The 20,790-nt window shown below is 43.5% G+C and overlaps 1 protein-coding gene across 1 annotated transcript; it reads right to left on the bottom strand.

Moving 5' to 3' along the window:
• Positions 1-6,940: 6,940 nt before the first annotated feature.
• On the bottom strand, positions 6,941-20,400 carry LOC145398028 (uncharacterized). Its single transcript, XM_080270992.1, has 4 exons — positions 20,164-20,400; positions 19,538-19,687; positions 17,038-17,212; positions 6,941-7,110 (listed from the first exon to the last, which is right to left on the bottom strand). Exons 1-4 carry the CDS (start codon positions 20,398-20,400, stop codon positions 6,941-6,943), a joined length of 732 nt encoding a protein of 243 aa, XP_080127118.1.
• Positions 20,401-20,790: the final 390 nt, after the last annotated feature.

The raw sequence follows: 20,790 nt of genomic DNA, 5'->3' as shown, positions 1-20,790 counted from the left end.
CGGTTAGATAAAAACTGTTGAATAAAAACAGGTAAGCGCCCACGAAGACCAAACTCATGAAGAGAGAGTAAAATACCATGACGCCATGCAGTGTCATATGCCTTTTCCAGATCAAAGAAGACCGTGACCTGGTGCTGGTTAGTGGAAAAAGCCTCACAGACAGAAGATTCCAAGGACAGTAATGCATCAGAGGTAGATCGCATTTTTCGAAAACCATACTGGGCAGTGGATAAGAAGTCACCTCTCTCTAAAAACCACACAAGCCTAACATTGACCATCTTTTCCAAAACTTTACATATACAAGACGTCAAAGAAATAGGCCGATAATTCGTCGCCTGTAGGTGATCCTTACCTGGTTTGGGGATGGGGATAACTACAGCAACACCCCAACAAGCCGGAAACTCCCCAGAACACCAGATCTTATTAAACAGTGAAAGCAAAAACAACAGGGACTCATCAGACAGGTGGCGTAAAAAGGCATAAGGATTATCATCAAAACCAGGAGAGGAATCATGGCACTGCGACAGAGCTGACTGGAGTTCAAAAATTGAAAATGGAACATTGTAAGGCTCTCCCCCAGCAGAGGCAAAACTGAGACCACGAGATTCTAGGCGCCGACGGCGGCAAGCCAAAGGTGTATCTGCATCCTTCTTTGACACACTGGCAAAATGGTCAGCAAGCAATTCTGCAACAGCAAATGGATCAGCCACAGTTCCACCTGGTGCAGATAAAACAGGAGGGGATGGAACAGTAAATTTACCTGAAATTTTCTTTACCCGGTTCCACACCTGGGTGATGGAAGTCCTCGAATTGATGGAGGAAACATAACCCTTCCAGGACGAACGCCTGCCCTCCTTTAAGACCCGCCTCATATGAGCTCGTGCCCTCTGATACGCCACCAAATACTGAGGATCCCCACGGTGACGACGGAGTCGTGAGAAGGCGATTCGTTTGGCTCTCACTGCGGAACTACACTCCGAGTTCCACCAAGGAACTGGACGTTTAGGAAACTGACCCTTTGTTTTTGGAATAGATAATAGGGCTGCTGAGTGCAGCACGGTATTGAAATATGACACAGCCTCCGTAAGACAGCCAAACTCATTGACAGAAAGGGAAATGGAACTTAATTCCCTGAAATATGGCCAGTCAGCCTTATCCAGAAGCCAGCGAGGAAGACGTGGCTGAGGTCCACCTGCACTAGCAGTTAAGAGTAACGGAAAATGGTCGCTGCCATACAGGTCTGGCAACACATCCCAGTTAAAATCTAAAAGAGCATCAGCTGAACATAAGGACAAATTAATGGCAGTAAAAGTTCCTGTCTGGCTATGGAAATAAGTCATTATATTGGAGTTTAAAATGCCTAACTCCTCATCTTCCACTAAAGAGGCCAGCATAACACCCCGAGGGTTGGCCTCACTGTTTCCCCATAGTGGATGGTGACCATTCATATCGCCTAGTAACAGAAAGGGAGAAGGAAGGCCATGAATAAGGCGTTCCAGATCCGCCCTTTCAACAGTTGCACTAGGAGGTAGATAAAGACTGCAAACTGTATACTGCCGGCGTAAAAACATCCGGACAGCGACAGCCTGCAGGGGAGTAGAGATGTTCATATGACTGCATGGAATATCCTCACGAAGGAAGATAGCAGCACCTCCATGACGACCTTGATCCGGCACAGGATCTGAATAAAAGGCATGGTAGCCAGAGGGACCAGAAGGAACAGCATCACCTACCATGGTCTCCTGGATGCACATGCACAAAGGAGTAAATTGAGAAACAAGATGACAAAGTTCCTCATAGTTAGCATGTAAACCTCGACAGTTCCACTGGATGACAGAACCCATAATGGAGGAATGATTAAGTGCGGGACTGTACACTTGACAAGTGAGAGGGTTTGGATTGATGCTTATGAAGGCCCTTTGCAGGGGCCTGACCAGCACCAGAAACCTGCACCCTCTGTCGAACATCTGTGGGCAAACGAGAGGACGAGAAAGGATGTTTTACCACACTCCTTCTTGGAGTGGGCATACCAGCCTGCTTGGAAGGTGGCCTGGATGGAGCCCTTGGTAGTGCAGGGCAGCCAGTGGCACCACTAGAAGTTCCAGATGTGGAAGTGGACTGTACAGGGTCAGAACCCTGTGAAGGTGATATTGTGAGTGTTGGATCCGAAGCACTAAGGGTCCGCCCAACATCCTCTTCGGGCTGGGACTGGTTCACAGGCGGACCATGAGCTGCAGTTTCTGTCTTATCAGACCTCTCAGCAGCAAGTGACCGAGCTCCCTCAGGATCCAAAGACTCTGAAGACCGAGAGGGTGATGGCTTCCTGCCCTCCCCACTCAGTGAGGGCCGGACAGCCGACGAGGAGCCCGCCCCAGAACTCACCTCTGCCGAAGCCATAGGCTTCGAAGCAGGTGGAGGAGTGGGCTCCCTCACTGTAACCTTAGGAAGAGAGGGAACAGGAGAGGTGTTAACAGAAGGGTCAGCAACAGAGAACTTAGGTGGCCGGTCCTCAGAATCAGAGGACTCTGACGAGCAACGGTGACGTTTCCCAGGTGCAGATGGAATCTAGGGCATAGTGGCTACGACGGGAGAAGTCCGATCAACGTGAACATCTGCCACCACCACAGAAGTGTGCAAGTCGTCAGTCACCGAAGTGGGAGAGGAAACAGTCAGAGTAGCAGTTGGGGAAAACATCATTCTTACCTGCAGTACTAACCTTGGGGACAGCATTCTGCATATCGTGAGTGGAAGTTGTGGGTACTGGAGTGGGTCGAGGCTGCCTCTGAGATACAGGGAGTCGCATTGGTGTTCTAGAAAGAGCAGAAGCATAGGTAATTCCCGGCTGAAAGAAGAGTGTGTGGGCTCTCCTTTTGGCTTCAGGAAATGAAACCCTCTCACGTGTACGAATGGATAGGATCTCCTTTTCAAGGCAGAATCTTGGACAATTTTTTGATGAGACAGCATGAGGACCTCCACAGTGGTAGCATTTAATAGGTCCTGTACAGTCGTTGGAATGGCTTGATCCACCACAAGAAACACAAATACCAGGAAGTCCAGCCTGTGCATGGCGGCAAATTTTGCTGACATGGCCATATCCCCTGACAGTGGAAACACCGCCTTGGGGTAGGCACATATGGCTTCACAGGAAGTGACAGCCAAGCGAGCTTCACAGATGTAGGCAGTGTCAATCTGTCGAATGTTAGGAACAGTGTTGGAGTTGGGGTTAAAATACCGTCAATCTTCTTCTGGAGGCGTTCAACTTTCACCACGCCTGAAGCCTGCAGTTCCTCCAACAACCTGGCCTCCGAGAATGGAAGGAGATCACGCAAAAAAATCACTCCTTTACTTTGGTTAAATGTACTGTGTGGAGTACAGGAAACCTCTGATCCAGAAGCTGAGGTCCAATTCAATAGTCTTAAGCTCTCTTCAGGAGACGATACTTCTATAAGGATGCTTCCATCGCCCTGTGAGGTTATTCGGGGTTCTCTGCCACATGCTGAAATAATATTACGGTGTAATTTAAATATATCAGTATCCAGCACAGATCCACCTATGGAGGATCTGAGCACCAGATACTCAGCAAAATGCTCAGGCATAGTATTATCTGAGCCGAACTTGACAGCCGAACCAACCAGACGTGGCCTCCTCCTAGTCCCATTTGAACGCTGGGGCAAAGGAGGAAAGTCACCAGTGGCTTGGAAAGGCTGTAGAGTGGCTATGAGGGTGGGGCAGTCTGGAGAACTTCCTGGGACACTGGCAGTGTCGTCAACATTTTTTTGTGTGTCACCCATATTATTTTGCAAGAACTTCATTCCCCCACCCCTCCACCCACCACGGAGTCCAACAAGGGGAGGTCATATGCCAGGGATAAACACCACTGGCGACCCCAGAGGTAGCAGGAGAGTATACGCAGGTAACCACAAAGGGACCCTGACAAGGGTGACTCCAGGACGATAGGAGCCACCAGGTCCCCCAGTGCCCGCTTGACCCTAAAGCCACTAGGTGACTAGCCTGGATGGCTAGCCAGTGACCAGCCGATTGACCTGGTCGGGCCCAACCAGGCCACCCGTCTAGCCAGAATAAGGGACCAAAGAGGTGTATTGCTAGCTGCAGGGCGCACCATGCAGCATCGCTCAACCTCCAGGACTCCCGTCTCCCAGCATTACGGGACGCCACGCACGGCAAACACGTGGGAGGCAACAGTCCCGCCCTAGATGGCAAATGGGCAGGGACTGACATCACCAGTAGGCCTCCTCTACCAGTGATGTAGGGGGTGCTTCGTCCACAAGGCCGACAAATGCCAAACCCTACAAAGGTAGGCTTGCCTTCCAAGTAGGTGGCACTGCCAACCATGCTTCAAGCCCCACCACCACGTCAAGGTGACCCCTACAGTGGGGCCCGGATGATTGGAAGTAAGGTATAATTATTCCCTTGTACAAAGGAAAAGGGGAAAAAGAAGTGTGTGGCAATCATAGGGGCATCTGTCTTCTTAGTATAATAGGAAAGGTGTATGGTAGGATACTTATTGACAGAGTTAGAGAAAGAACAGAGGAATTAGTTGGAGAAGAACAGGGAGGCTTTAGGAAGGGAAGAGGTTGTGTAGATCAGATATTCATTCTTAGATCTTTAGTGGAAAAATTTCTAGAGAAGGGAAAGAAGTTGTATGCGGCTTTCATGGATTTGGAGAAAACATATGACAGGGTGGATAGACAAGGATTGTGGAAAGTATTAAGAATATATGGAGTAGATGGGAAGTTGTTGAATGCTGTGAAGAGTATGTATGATGGTGCCAAGGCTGCAGTGCATGTGGATGATGTACTGAGTGAATTTTTCTTTTTGATGGTTGGGTTGAAACAGGGATGTGTCATGTCTCCTTGGTTGTTCAATCTGTGCATGAATAGGCTAATAAAAGAGGTACAAGGTAGGGTAGCGGAAGTTGGAGTGGCCCTGGTGAGAGAGGGTAATGTTTGGAAACTCCCTGTACTGTTGTTTGCAGATGATACTGTGTTGTTGAGTGAAGACGAAGGAGAGTTGCAAGGCTTGGTGGATGAGTTTGGGAGAGTGTGTAAGAAACGGAATCTAAAGGTGAAAGTAGGGAAGAGTAAAGTGATGGTCTTTGAGAGAGGTGAAGTCCGTGAATGTACAGCGAGGTTGGATGATTAGGAATTGGAAAATGTGAGTACGTTTAAATACTTGGGTAGTGTGATGAGTAAGGATGGAGGTTTGGAGGGTGAAGTGCTTGAAAGGGTGCAGCAGGGAAGAAAGGTTGCTGGTTCCTTGAAAGCAGTGATAAGAAGCAGGGAAGTGAGCATGGAAGTGAAAAAGTTACTACATGACAGTATTGTGATACCAACTCTAACGTATCGAAGTGAAGCTTGGACGTTGCTGGAAGGACACAAGTCAAGAGTGAGAGCTGTGGAAATGAGTTATTTAAGAGGAGCCTGTGGAGTCACATGGAGAGACAGGCTGGCAAATGAGGATATAAAGGAGCGTTGTGGTGTGGATGTGGATGATAGGAAGCGTTAGGAGGAATACACTGAGGTGGTTTGGCCATGTGGTGAGGATGGAGGGTGAAAGACTGACGAAGACAGTGTATTTGAGTGAGGTGGAGGGGGGAAGAGGGAGGGGGAGGCCGAGGATGAGATGGAGGGATGGGGTGGAGAAGTATATGAGAGAGGTGTGTGTGGGTTGGGAGCGGGGTAGTGAAATTGCGGGGTACAGGACGACGTAGATGCGATTTGTTTGTGGCCATCCCGAACGGGATTGAGGCGTCTGGCAATAGATAGATAGAATAATATAATAATAATAATAATAATAATAATAATCCATCCCCATCTATCATCGAGTCCTAAGTCACCCGATAGAGGAGCGAAGGAACCTGGGGCTAGGCAAGTTAGTCTCGACATTTAAGATGAAAGTGAGTATCATCTTAAATTCACTCTCATAATAATAATAATAATAATATTAATAATAATAATATTGGGAGGACTTCAGGGCACAAATCAGGGAAGGAACATCTCTACATTTTGGCATGTGCCAGCGCTGATGGCTCTCACCACCTACAGCTAGTCATAGTGGGTAAGAGCAAGCGATGCAGGTCACTGAAGGACATCATGGCCAAGCTTCCTGTGTAATGCAATGGTAACAAGTTAACCTGGTTTAACCAATATACCATTCATGGCTGGTTCCACCACAGCTACGACGCTTCCATGCAGCAGCACCAAAAAAGTTGTAGCATCATTCGTGACAATATGAAGGCAGTGCTGCTGCTGGACAACGCACCAGCCCATCCTTCCTCTGCTAAAGTCTACAGCAAGGTTGGACGAATCAAGCCTTGATCTTGCCAGTAACGTCACTGACCTTACCCAGATCTTGGACCATGGAGTTGCAGAGAGTGCACAGGCACATCATAAAGCTCTACTTGCACCAGCGTATCATTGTGACTGTGGATGGGATGGACCAGGAAGACTATGAAGACACCAGAGGCAAGAACACCCAGTACAATTTCAAGATATATAACATCAAAGATGCCATCTTCAACCTGGCAGATGCATGGAAGAAAGTCTCTTGCCAGAATCAAGAATAGGTGGTGCAAACTCCTCAAAACCCCCAAGACTCCAGCACCACTGCATGATTTTTAGGAGTTTGAGCTACTGAGGATGGCAGAATTGTTGGTAGCTCCAGGGCAGAGTGATCTTGCTGAGCAAAAGTTGCAAGAGTGGCTGGATGAGGAGGCTGGTGTGCCTAGGTACCATCATCAGCCAGAGGAGGAGACTGTGGATGAACTGCAAAGGAGGAAGACGAAAAAGAAGAAAGAGAAGACATCTGAACCGTCTCTAGATGAAGCCGTTGATGTTGCAAACACCATCCTGGCCATGAAGACAAAGTCGGAGGGTCTCTGGCTCAACATTATGAGGTCATGCAGCTAACCAGGTTTGAGTTAATACAACTGCAGCAGCCAAGGAAAATCCTGGATAAGATCTTCCAGTTTTTCAAGCCTGTGCCCTCTGCTGCCAAGATGCTCTGCACAGTCAGAGACCTCCAATGTGCCCAGGGCAACAAGATCCTCAGCTAGCCTCCACATAGCCTCAGGATCTTCAGGACCCCAACCTCCAACACCTCAGGACTCTCTGTATCAGATGTGACATCAGAGCCACCCGAAATCATCTTTGCCAACAGTGACAATGAAGAACACTTTATTCAATCTGAAGCATACAAGAAGAATGGAAGTGTGAGCACTCTGCATCCATCTATACAGGTGAAGGGCACAGTGCATGAGTTTCCTACCCTTTTCACCCCAGCCTGTCCTGAAATTTCCATCATCCCATCATAACTGCTGAGCTGTGAAAACAGACTAGTAATATTGTCCTAGCCATAAAATAGTGCTATGTCTAGAGTGTGAAATTATGAGCCAGGTTAGTTTAAAAGGGGTATAGTTATCATTTTTAGTATCAGAATATACTATTTTACTAATTTATAAAATACCATGTACTTGAAATCCCACGTCATGGGGGACCATCGGATAGAACGAAGTATCCACTTTATTGGATTACCCCCCATTAGTCTGTTATAGTGAGGGTCCACTTTATTTATATATATATATATATATATATATATATATATATATATATAGATGGAGCCTCTGTGGTACAGTGGTAGAGTGTGCATCTCGCACACTGGTGGGCGGGAGTTCGCCTCCCCGCCAGAGTTGTAAAAACTTTGGGAATCGTTCACCACGCCACTGACCACTTTGGCGGACACAGGGGTTGCTGTGGTTGAACCAGTGTCGCATACTAGTATGCTTGCACCCAGTCGCCTTAAGGCGGTCCGATTACACTTGGTTCGCAGACTACACACACATCCAAAGCCACTCCAACACTACAATTACATTCACAAGCACTTCTCACCCCACATACAGTCTCTACCAGACAGCCTAAGCCATTTGGTAGAGATACATTGGCTGTATCGTCCCTACTTCGGTAGGGATAGGCCGGTCCTGCAGTGGACCTCAACGGCTGATGATGATGAATATATATATATATATATATATAATCCACATATGAATCACACACAAGTGAAAATGGAGGAGTGAACCAAAGTCACGTATTGAGTAATGTGTGAAAATATGAGGAAAAGTGTAACAGAATGTAACGAAAGTGTAACGTGACTGTAAGTGACAAAAAAGTGAAAATGTGACAAAAGGTGTACAAATGACAAAATGTGAACAAATGTGTACAAATGTGTCTCTTTCACATTGTCCTCGAGCTTATAAAGCAGACTTACTCCGCCTCTCTCGGCTAACTAACCACTAGGCTGTCTTAAGTGCAATTAGAGGCACCTGCTATCAATGGGAGCTTTACACATATTACGCAATACCAATGGCGTGCCGTCAAGAAAGCAAAGACAGCTTTATTTAGGCTTCTATTGGCAAATACTCTCATTTTGCTCCTTTCACACTATAAGTTACACCCACTATGTCGGGGACAAAAGGATTTTCTGCGCAATTTATGGGAAAAACACCTAAGTGTTGTCAGTCCAGAAGGCAAAGTTGACTGTTTGGTAAACAGAGCTGAGGTCTAGGGTCACCCTTACAGCCAGCAAAGCTGATAAGAAAAGATTTATCCGTCTTGGCGGCTCGCCTGTCTCCTTGCGTTATCACCTTATCTTCTATTTCACCTATTTGCTACTGAGGTAACTATGCCAGTGACAGGTAGCCTGTTAACTGCTACAAATATTCTGGCGTGCTGCATCAATACCTACTAACGTACCTACCTACCTACTTACCTTCCTACCTACCTACCTACCTGATTGCCTACTACTAACATGCCCTGTCTCCCAACACAACCTACATGCCTACCTACATAATCTACCTACTACATACTCATCTACCTGTCATCATGTCCTTCCCACAAACATGCCCTACCTATCTACCAGTGTGATCTACTTACAGCATGCCCTGCCTAACAACATGCCCTAGCTACCTACCGACCTACCTACCAGCATGACCTGCCTACATTCAAGTCTTACCAATATACATAACTACCTATTTACCTACCTACCTACATGCCCTGCTCTCCTACTAACATAACCTACCTACCTACCTGCCTACTGTATTGAGCTACTTATGTACCTATCTTCCAACCTGACCTATATACCAATTCGCCTACCTACCAGCTTGAACTCCCTGTCTACCTACCTACTTACCAACTTACAGACATGACCTGTACACCTAGTAATGTTCTCTACCAAGCCACTAACCTATTTATCAGTCTAACATGCCTGCCTACTTACCTACCTACCTACCTGTCTATCTACCTACCCATCAGCCTCCTCCTGTCTACTTACCAACTTGGCATACCTACCAACCTGACCTAATTGCTTATTTATTTACCTCCCTACCTACATACAAGCCTGACCTACCTATCACTCTGCCTGCCTACCTACTTGAATATTGTACCTACCTGCCTACCAACATAACATACCTATCCATCTACCATCTACCTACTCATTCACCTGCTAACTTCAACTACCTACCTACCTACCTACCTATCAACAAAGCCTACCCCCTGAAACCTTGCTGCCTGCTTTCCTTCCTGCTTACCCACCCACCTACTTACCGGCCTATCAACATAACCAAAATGACCATCATATTAACATCTCTCATCATGGGCTAGCTACAGACCCGACCTTCCTACCTACCATCATAGCCTACTTACCAACAGATCTCAATCTATCAACATCCCCTGCTTACCAGCGTGGCCTACTTACATATCTACCAACCTGACGTACCCACCTACCTACCCAGCTACATAATCTGCCTACCATAAAAACCAACCAGCCAATATATACCTACGTATCATACCTACTTACCAACATATCACTCTATCAGCACCACCCACTTACCAGCCTAGCCTACCTACCAACGTTCCTTTCAAAGTTACGTACCTACCAACAGATCATCAGTCTGCTAACCTGACCTCCCTACCAATCTGACCTACCTATCTACTGTCTTACATGACCTACCAACACAGTCCATACACCACTGCCCAGCCACCACCTCCCACCAACCCTCACCAACACTTTATCATTAAACTTCAAATTGCCCCACAAATAATGCGAGAAGGTGTGTGTGTGTGTGTGTGTGTGTGTGTGTGTGTGTGTGTGTGTGTGTGTGTGTGTGTGTGTGTGAGTGTGTGTGTGTGTGTGAGAGAGAGAGAGAGAGAGAGAGAGAGAGAGAGAGAGAGAGAGATTATGAAAGTATGTATGTGAGTGTGTACAAGTTGGATAAGGAAGGATAGAAAACATTGTGCTGTTAGTCTCCTCACAGAAAAGTTAAGGGAGATTAGGAAGTCTGAATGACTCTCTATAAAATGAATGATACCATCTAAATATTCCTCAGTATTCCTCCTTATTGTACATCTGTCAGAATCTTTATATTTATCATAGCCATGATATTCCATCCTCTACAACTTACTTAGAAATCCTTTACTTTGAATGAGCATCTTTGATAAACAAGTAATGCCATCTAAGTTTACTCTCAATAGGCTTCTTTAACATATACTAATCTTCATGTTTCTTATCCAGTCTATGTAATCCACATTCATTCCTTATCAGTTCTATCGCCGCACTATCCCTTGCCCTTTCATGATTAAGGTTCCTTACTCCGTATCTTTCACGGTTATCTATATTTTGATATGTACCCATAGACTTCCTTGTTCCACCTCTTCCATCAATCTCTAAAATTATCATATTATTCAACTTACACTCCCCATATGCACTCCTCAACAGTCCCATTTCTATTACTCTTACTCTTCATCTTCAAAACTAAGAGAGAGAGAGGTGAGAGAGAGTGAATCACATCGACTCCCTTCTACCCTATAACTGACAAACTTCCTCACTTCTTCTCTTACTCGAATCTAAATTGTTTCTTTTCTTATCCATCTTACTTGGCTTTTTGTTCCAGATCTGTTTTTCGCTCTCCACTGTAACGATGTACACCATATTAGAATCTCAGAATACACACACACACACACACACACACACACACACACACACACACACACACACACACACACACACACACACACATTAACTCACTCACAGTGTCACTCACTCACTGTCCAAGGATCTCACAGTCGACACTGGGATGACGGGCTTAGGGCAAAATACAAATTAAAATATAAAATAAGTGGCATCCAAATCAAGCCCTAGATTCTAATAGACCAACAGATAAACAAAGAGGATCGAATCCCAAACGCCTGGTCTAATTCCTTCTCTCAGCCAAGCACACTTGTTTACATAACCTTTACTGAAGCTGGGTTCTTCTGAAAAAGTGATGATGTTTTTCGAAACGATGGTTGTGGTGGTAGTAGTATTAGTAGTGGTAGTAGTAGTAGTAGTGGTGGTGGTGGTGATAATAGTAGCTGTAATTTATTCACGGTTTTTATTCGCCCCTGTGTAGAGCACAACTCTCATGTGTGGGAGGCTCGCCGCATACAGCTCTTCTCAATAGGGTGGAGTCAAAGGTTTTTTGTCTAAGTAACTCACCTCCTCTTACTGGCTTCCTTCAACTTCCGTCTCTTCGCCGCACTGTTGCATCTTAATATCTTTTTTATCGCTACATCAGTGGCCACTGCTCCTCTGACCTGTCTGTTTGCATCCCTGCACCATTACGGCGGGCGCGTTGCGCCTAGTGATGCAAAGCAAAAAAAAAAAAAAAAACTTTCTTTTTTTTAATAAAAATAAAATTAGTAGAAAAAAACTTAATTTTTTACCATATTTTTGAAATATGCAAAAATATTTCTTTTAAAAAGTTATTACTGGAATTGACAGTAACCCCTTAACCCCTACACCGCGGCGATGTTTTTGCACTCCTTGAGTGTCCCATGAGAATATTTGCGCTCCGACTGACTTTTAAAGAATATTTGCCAAAAATCAGTTATTAGTCCTAGAATATTATAATTAAATGTGCTTATGGCATATACCTTCAGCTTTCTCCTGGGTTGTTTGTTGAGCCTTCGTCGAGTACCGTAGGACTTGTGGAGACTTCTGAAGTTGGGTAACGAATTCTCGACTTTACACTTCCCGACACCCCGTATTATGATTACCACAGCCTGATATTATCACTAAAAACACCATTTTATGATTTTCAAGTAGTTTGGAATCCATACACCCCCCCAAAAAAAATACACTGTGAAAGGAATGAAAATTACGAGCACGTACGAGCTTCCCACTTGTGCTCGTTCCCCGCTGGTATTCTGTCATTTATTATTCATAAACACACTCACACTTTATATTCCTATTACTTTATTACACTTCTATATATATATATATATATATATATATATATATATATATATATATATATATATATATATATATATATATATATATACACTATATTTATCCATAAGTTTCCTTCAGTAATTGTTGTTTATTTTCACTCCAGTCATTAACTTTCTCATTCAGTAAACTAGCATACAGAGCAGAGCTTTGACTGTCATTACTCCAAGTATTTGTACTCATATTCTTATATTAATACTTATTTACATTTCTATTTTATTTACACTGTTATTTTTTTTTTTTTTTTACGTGTCCAACTCTGGGCAAAGGCTTCAGGGCCTATTTCTCGGGGCCTGTGATCTATCCCAAGGCCCAGTAGTCCTCCTACACCTCCACATGTCACCACTTCGGCGCTAACACCCACCGTCCATACTGAATACATGCTAGGGCTGTCTCATACAGGACTGGTGTATTGGTATTAGCGGGGGTATTTTTACGACATGTCAGCGGGTCATCTGGTAGATCAGGAAAGTCTGCTTTTTTTAGGAAATTCAAATCCTTAAACTGTTCCCTGCCCCAGCCGGGATTCGATCATGGGCCCATTAGGACCGTAGTCCGCCTGTCTACCGATTCAGCCACCGCCTCCCCCACTGTCACTTCCAGTAAATATGGGCTCCTTTCCCTTGGAGCCAGGATGGATTTGGGACACTGAAGCACTCGTAGTTTATCACCATTTCCTCCACTGGCTCATCACACGATTCACCAGAAAGATTGTAGTCACAGTCCATCATTATCATGGATAATTAGCCAGTTCACGCTCCACAGCAGAGTCATTTAGTCCTTTACCCTTCCCACACGAGGTTTAGTAGGGGTAGAGGTCACAGGGCCCTCTAGAAGCGGCAGAAATGGAGGGGCGCGAGTGCTATGTGCTTTCATCTCAAGAAACAACACTGAACTAAATGACGAGGTGGATATGGGTCCGCCAAGGGTTGATAACGTCAGCGAGGGGACAGCTACTAATTTATATGCTGTAAAATGATTGGCAGGAAATTAGGTTGTTCCAGGTGAATGTAAATATCACTTAGGCTTCTCCCTTTCTTCCTTATATATTTTTTTATTATGAGAATAGATTATACGGCATATTTCAAGGGGAAATTACCAGGGAAAATTAGCAAACAAGTGCACCTGGAGTGTTGCTAGGTGATAATTAGCCAACTCCAGGTGTATGGCATTATCAGTTACCTTATTTTTTTTTTGTATACAGTATATTATTTTGTATAAGAACAGGGCATAGGGCTTATTTCAATGGATAAAATCAATGAAAAATTCAGGGGAAGATTTGCTTAGCGCAGCGCGGCCGGGCAGGCGAGAGAAGAGGGTAATGGAGGGGGGGCTGGGAGTGGAGTCAAGAACGGGGATAAATGGCTAAATTGTCGACAATGGATGAGAGTACAGATGACATTAACGGTGCTGACTATTGTTGGACACTGGCAGTACTGACAGATGATACAAGCCACCACTTGAAAGCCTGGGAGAATTCAAAATAACACAGAATTGCAAAAGTGACTCCCTGCGGTATGATCCATTGTGCACGAGTGTCACGAAAGTGACGCCCCACGGTTAATGGGTTAAGCCAATCTACCTTATGTGTAATAGAATTAGAACCATGTGTACTTACTGTAGAGTTCCTTTGTACAAAAACTGACACAGCTTGAGCCTTGGGGTGAGAAGTATTATCAAATAATTACGGTCCTGAGAACAAGAATTATGAAAGGAGCAAAGAAATTTCACTGTGGTTATAAGGTTTATGGTAGCCAGTTATCAAGCCTGAAGGTCAGACTTGTCAGAGGTTCTAGTCCTGACTCCTGGCCCTGCTACCTTCTCTAACGTGGAGTAGGAAACTTGGTTACTTTCTTGCATATTTGGGATACATAAACACCTTGTCAACACAGTCTAGACAGGTTACAGGTGAAATATTTGTTGTATTTTTACTATTTCCAGGACTGTCAGAATGTTTGACTAATGTCTGACCCCAAAAATATGACCTTTGGCATAGAAAATGGTATACAAATAATCAAATATCTGTATGGGGAAATTAGAAAAAAAAAAAATTTAAATAACATGTTTTTTGTAAAAAAAAAAAAAAAAAGTTTTTTTTTTGCATCACTGGTTGCAGTCGTCTATCAACAAACTCTCATCCCTTTTCTGTCCAACTCTCAAATGCAGGAGTTAACAGTTTCTCCCTGTCCTTCACGTATGCAACAAGTCATCTCTGGAACTGTGTCCCTCTGTCTATATTTCCTATTGCACATGATCTCTGGTCTTTAAAACACAGTGAGGCCAGGCATCTCGAAATGAACAGATCTTGAACTAGACTCTGTTATTTTTTTTTTTTTCTTGGAGGGAGTTATTTGCGGGCTCCTGGCTTTTGGTTCCTTGCATGAAAAAAAAAAAAAATGATGTCTTTTTTGTAGCTTTATCTGAATGTGAACCCAGTGACTGTAGGACACCAACTACTTCAATCGGTCGCTCCCAAAGGTCTTTTGTTGAAGGATTTTTTGTGTTGTGATAGTGTGGGGCATAAGGTGAGTGTGTTGTGGTGTGGGGGGAGGCACTGCCTTGTGTGTATAGGAGATTATCTGTGAGGTGTATTTTGTGTGTGGCAGGGCAGGGTGGTGGCTGCATTAAAGTGTGGCTCGGTGTACTTGTGTCCCTCTGGGTAGGGTAGTTTCTGAAGGGTGTATGTCTGGTGGTGGTTCATGAAGGAGGCTGTTCTGCTGGAGGTTTTGGATGGCTGTGGTGGTAATGTGTTTATTAGTGTGTTTGTGAAGTGTAGTGTTGGGTGTAGAGGGGGGATGTTGCTGAAATACTCTTTGCAATGTTGTGCAGTTGTTAGTTTCTTGTCTCTCTGTGATGCAACATGAAGTTACAAGGGTGGGGTGGGTCTTGAGCTGAAGCAATATACTGTGTGCCTCCCATATTCATACGACCTTTGATAAGAAGCATTTGTGGTATTTTCGTCCTTTTGCAGCATAATTCTACATCCTTTCCCTTGCACTTCTTCGTGACTATCGTTCTTTTACATTTACCTGGCCTAGATTTACGTCATTTGGCGGCTTCTTTCACAAAGCTCATTGGTAGAATTTGATACCACCGCTCCATACTATTTCCACAGCGCTTCTTCGTGACTATCATCATATCTGAGTGTTACTCCTGTGTTGCAATTCAGCTTTCAAGATGGAGAGATGGCAATTTTAGACCAAGTTAGAGTAATACGAATATTGTATTATTCATGATCGTAAATTTACTACAAGATTATTGGAGCTGTATTTTTTTAGTAGTAATAGTAATGGTAGTAGTAGAAATAGCATATGTGGTAGTAGTAGTAGTAGTAGTAGTAGTAGTAGTAGTAGTAACAGTAGTAGTACAATAGCAGCATTTTAAGTAATAGTAGTAGTAGTAGTAGTAGGAATACAGTAGCAGCAGATGTTGTAGTAGTAGTAGTTGAGTAGTAGTAGTAGTAGCAGTAGTGGTACAGTAGTAGTAGTAGTAGCAGTAGCGGTACAGTAGCAGCAGATATAGTAGTAGTAGTACTAGTAACTGTAGTAGCAGTAGTAGTAGTAGTAGTAGCAGTAGTAGTGGTAGCAGTAGTGGTAGCAGTAGTAGTAGTAGCAGTAGTGGTACAGTAGTAGTAGTAGTAGCAGTAGCGGTACAGTAGCAGCAGATATAGTAGTAGTAGTACTAGTAACTGTAGTAGCAGTAGTAGTAGTAGCAGTAGTAGTGGTAGCAGTTGCAGAGGCAGGCTTATCTGAACGTGAACTCAGTGGACTGCAGGCTGAAGCTGACCTTCTTCAGTCCACCATTCTTCTTTCGGGGGATAGGGAGGGATCTGAGGGATTTATTATAACCAGGCAGTGGAACATCCCGGCCATATCAGTGCCACCACATGAAGGCGTCCCTCTCCAGCATCAGTGTTGTTGATTAGCGAGTCTTTATTGCCTTACTAAAGATCATTGACTTGAACACTCCTTTGGCAGCTTGTGATACTAGTCATGAAGAAGTGCTGTGTGAAAGATGTAGAGTCGCAGCGGTTAATCTGTCTGGATATTGAGTTGAAAAATGATATCCTATGCTTGGGGTTCCAGTGTAAGAGAGAGAGAGAGAGAGAGAGAGAGAGAGAGAGAGAGAGACACACACACACACACACACACACACACACACACACACACACACACACACACACACACTGAAGTAGAACTGCTAGAGAACAGTAAAGAAAAAAGGGATGATTTAATTGACAAACACATAAAGCTGATTATTTTTTTCGACAGATACATAGGCAAGTACATAAAAAACGATTATTTTATTAGACTAATACATAAGAAGCGATTATATAGTTAGAGAAATACACTGCACAGTATAAAAGCTAGGAGAACCTTCAAGAGGCACTAGTAAAATAATAATAATAATAATAATAATGATAATGGTAATAATAATCATCATCATAAAAGTAATAATAATAAGCAGTAACAGGCTTCCGATTCCTTTCTTCTCGTATAACAGAATTATTTATTTATAATTGTTCCCATGTTCAGCTTTTTTTTTTTTTTTTTAGTGTGTTGCCATGTCAATTTTCGTTGCCTATCAGACAGACAGACAGACAGCGAAAGAGAGATTAGATTGATGTCCTCTGAGGGATTTCTTTGTCCACATTTGTTCTCCTGTGACGGCTTCAAATCCCAACGGTTCAAGTACCTTCGTTCTGTGCTTTTGAAGGCTCTTGTGACAATGAATTCCTGCTTTTTCTGTGTTTAGAGACTGAGTAGGAGAGTTCCATGAAGAGGGTTATGGCAGAAGCGACCACTCCGAGGCCCAACGCTATGAAGGCACCTTGTAGATGTTCTAGGTTCAATACTCCACCACCTCGAGCCTGTGTGGATGACAAAATGAATAGACAGACAGACAGACAAAGATATTCTTAATAATGTTAAGATATGGGGATAGGAAAAGCACAGAAACAAAAGATTAATAAAAGTACAGACACAAGACAGCATTTGTGTATGTGTGTGTGTGTGTGTGTGTGTGTGTGTGTGTGTGTGTGTGTGTGTGTGTGTGTGATTGTTTTATCTCTTGTTTCTTCATCACTACATCTTAAAAAAAAAAAAGTAAAAATAAATTTCATTTTATGACATTTTTATGAAAGTTAGCAACCAAAGTACACATTAGCTATACAATAAAACAACTCTTAACTGTGTAATAATTGCTACCACGATTACTAATGTGTCAAATGTTTAAGTGGAATGGGGCAACACGAATCCGTAGAGTTTTACATATACTGAGAAGAGGTCTGAGTGGTAGAGAATGTTTTAAGGCGGTAACTTCCATATTTTAAATCGAATGTTTCTCTAGGTATGTGTTAATCCTGTCTCCCTTCACCCTGTCATGGCCGGGACAACTCTAGTACTTTTATTTCACGTAACTCTAGATTATTTTATTCAACTGGAAGTGAGTCATAAGAGTCTGAGAAAGTTATTCTCTTTTCACTTTAATTTGGCCCAGATTTTCGCTCTTGTGCAGCTTTTTTCTCGTAGTTCAGTGGCAGAAAGAGACAATACTAGGCTACTGTTCGACATATTTTCCATTGCACTTCTTCGTGACGAGCATCATTCTCTATTCTTTATCTATTGCCATAACTGTGCATAAAAGATAGAGAGATGGTATTTATAGGCCAGGTTAAAGTAAAAGGAGCATAATACTATATTGCTTTTATATTAACTTGACCTAAAATTGTCATCTCTGCAACTTCAGTCCTCAGTTGTAACAATAAAACCAGAATATGATGATAGTTACAAAGAAGTGCCATGTCTTTGTCCTCCTCTCAGCCATGTGAAATAAAATGCAAAAGGATGAAACTCTGGCCAAGTTAAGGTAGAAAGAGTATAGTAGTTGTAGTCCCAGTCTCATCTGAACCTGAACCCAGTGGACTGCAGCCTGGTTACCCTTCTGCAGTTACCTATCTTCTTTTGGGGGATAGGGGGGAACTGAGGGACGTTTCTTGAGCCACTCAGTCATATTGGTGCCACCACGTGAAGGCGTCCCTCTCCAACGCCATTAGTGTAAAATGAGGAAATTACAACGAATCTTTTTTTTTTTCATTGTTGTTGCACACTTCGTAACTCTTCTTCATAAGCGATTTATTTCCCTATTACATCTTAACATCCTCTTGTCACAGATGTAAACCACTTCGAAATTAAAATATGGAAGTTAACTGCAAGATAAAATTAGGGAGAATTGTGTAATATAAACGTTTAGGAAAAAGTTCATACACCAGTGAGAATCAGGACTAACATCAGTGCCATAATTAACACATCAGACCCATGATACAAGGGCCAACTTCTGCCAGTGAGACTTGCCATGTAGAGCTAATAAGTCCTGCAAATAAATCGCTAAAAGGAAGAGATGTTACGAAGCCTCCTATAGAACAAAAAATACGCCTACCCATTCGCAAATCAAGGGCGAACATTTTTAAGTGAGACTTCCTGTGTGCAGCTTATTGTTCGAGCGAGCGATGTGAGCGAGAACACCAGATTTAGTCACAGTTTGGACCGCCGACATATGTACCCGAGCCAAAGATTTATCGTATCAGCAAGAAATGGGATATGGGTCGGAAGGAAAACCCTGTAGTACAGTAGCGAACTTTTTTGGATATCTCAGCCAGTTTTGAAGTTACAAGATAGACACCAATATGGAAATCGCGTTAAAATCCTGAATCATTTTCATTTCATAGACAACCAGTAATTCCCAACAGTTTTTCCGTAAATCAAGGAAACGATTTTTAATAAGGCAGATTAGCGTAACAGCCGGCGACGCAAGAAGTAACTGTCTAAGGTCGCGTGGGTAGCGCAGCAGTATTTTCCGACGATTGCTGAGAGAGTTGATTTTAGGAAGGGTGAGGGAATGTTTTTGGTGTAATCTAGTAAGTTATTTTTAGTATTTTCTGGTCAGGAAATCAGAGGAAGATGATGAGCCATATGAGACAATATTCAGCAATATCTGACTTGCTCGCTCGCTCGCACGAACACGTTCCACACTTTCTGTGTGGACGCTTATTACATTTTAAATCTTGCAAATAAATCGCTAAGAAAGAGGTACTACTAGTCAATTACGGGCGAACTTTTTCCCAGGAAGCTTCCGGTATGCACACAATAAATCTTGCAAATAAATCGCTAAGGAAGAGGTGCTATGACTCACTTACAGACGAGCTTTTTCCCAGGAGGCTTCCGGTGTGCAGTTGATAGATCTTGGAAAGGATGCCGGTCTCCAGAAGGCGGATGAGGTTGTCTGAGATGAGGCGGGTGTAGGGGGTGTTGCGACGCAGTAACCAGATCATAAAGTGTTTGTAAATCTGTGGACGTAGGTACACTATACCACCTGCTCTCTCTCTCTCTCTCTCTCTCCCTGTCTGTGGGTGTAGGGGGTGTTGTGATGTATTATCCAGATCATAAAGTTGCTGTATATCTGTGGAAGCAAGTACACTATAGCACCAGCTGTGTGTTAGATTGCTTATATTTTGCTTCTGTTTGTTTGTCTATCTCTCTAATTATCCCCCTGTGTATCTGTTATTCATCTATCTATCTATCTGTCTATTTTTATCTGTCTATGCCTGTATAATTCTGTCTGTCCGTCTGTATCCATGTCAACCTGTTTATGTGTCTATCCATCTAAATGCCATTCTATTTGTGTGTGTGTGTGTGTGTGTGTGTGTGTGTGTGTGTGTGTGTGTGTGTGTGTGTGTGTGTGTGTGTAAAATCTGTCCATCTATCCATCCCTCTATCCTTCTGTCAGTATGTTTGGCTGTCTGTTTATCTCCACACCACCCACCTGTTCTCTCATAATATAAGTATCCCGAGTCAAATTCTTGCGATGCTGATTGTAAAGCAGATAATCAATAGAGCAAATCAAAGTATGCGTCCTCTTCATCACCAGCTCCAGCGGGCCCCCATACGGATCGTGGCGGGTCATGTTGGTCTCGATGTATAGCCTCCTCCCCAGTTCGGCTAGGATGGGATTCTCTGAGCTCATTAAGGTGTATGGTATTGTGATTCCGTAGTCGTACATCACGGGCCTAGAGAGAGAGAGAGAGAGAGAGAGAGAGAGAGAGAGAGAGAGAGAGAGAATCATCATGAATCATCGTTGTCGTTCCCATCATCATTACCAATACCACTCTAGACTTTATTCCTCACTCCGTAATACGAACAAGAGAAAAGGAACCGACTCTCTTTATAATAACTTGGTCTAAGATTGTCATCTCGTCATCTTGAATGCTGAGTTGTAGCAGTAAATTAACCTTAGAAACTGATACTAGTCACGAAGAAGTGCAATGTAGAGCCGTGGTATTGTCTTTTCTGTCACTGAGCTACGTGAAACATGTTCCAAAAGGATTATAATCTGGGCCAGGTTAAGGTGACATAAGTATAGGTAACAGGTGTCCACAGTAAGGTGTGGAAC

The sequence above is a fragment of the Coenobita brevimanus genome, chromosome 44, assembly GCF_032717465.1.
Source record: "Coenobita brevimanus isolate Jiangsu-jjx chromosome 44, ASM3271746v2, whole genome shotgun sequence".
Classification (NCBI taxonomy): Eukaryota; Metazoa; Arthropoda; class Malacostraca; order Decapoda; family Coenobitidae; genus Coenobita; species Coenobita brevimanus.
This window is presented reverse-complemented; position numbering and strand designations above follow the sequence as displayed.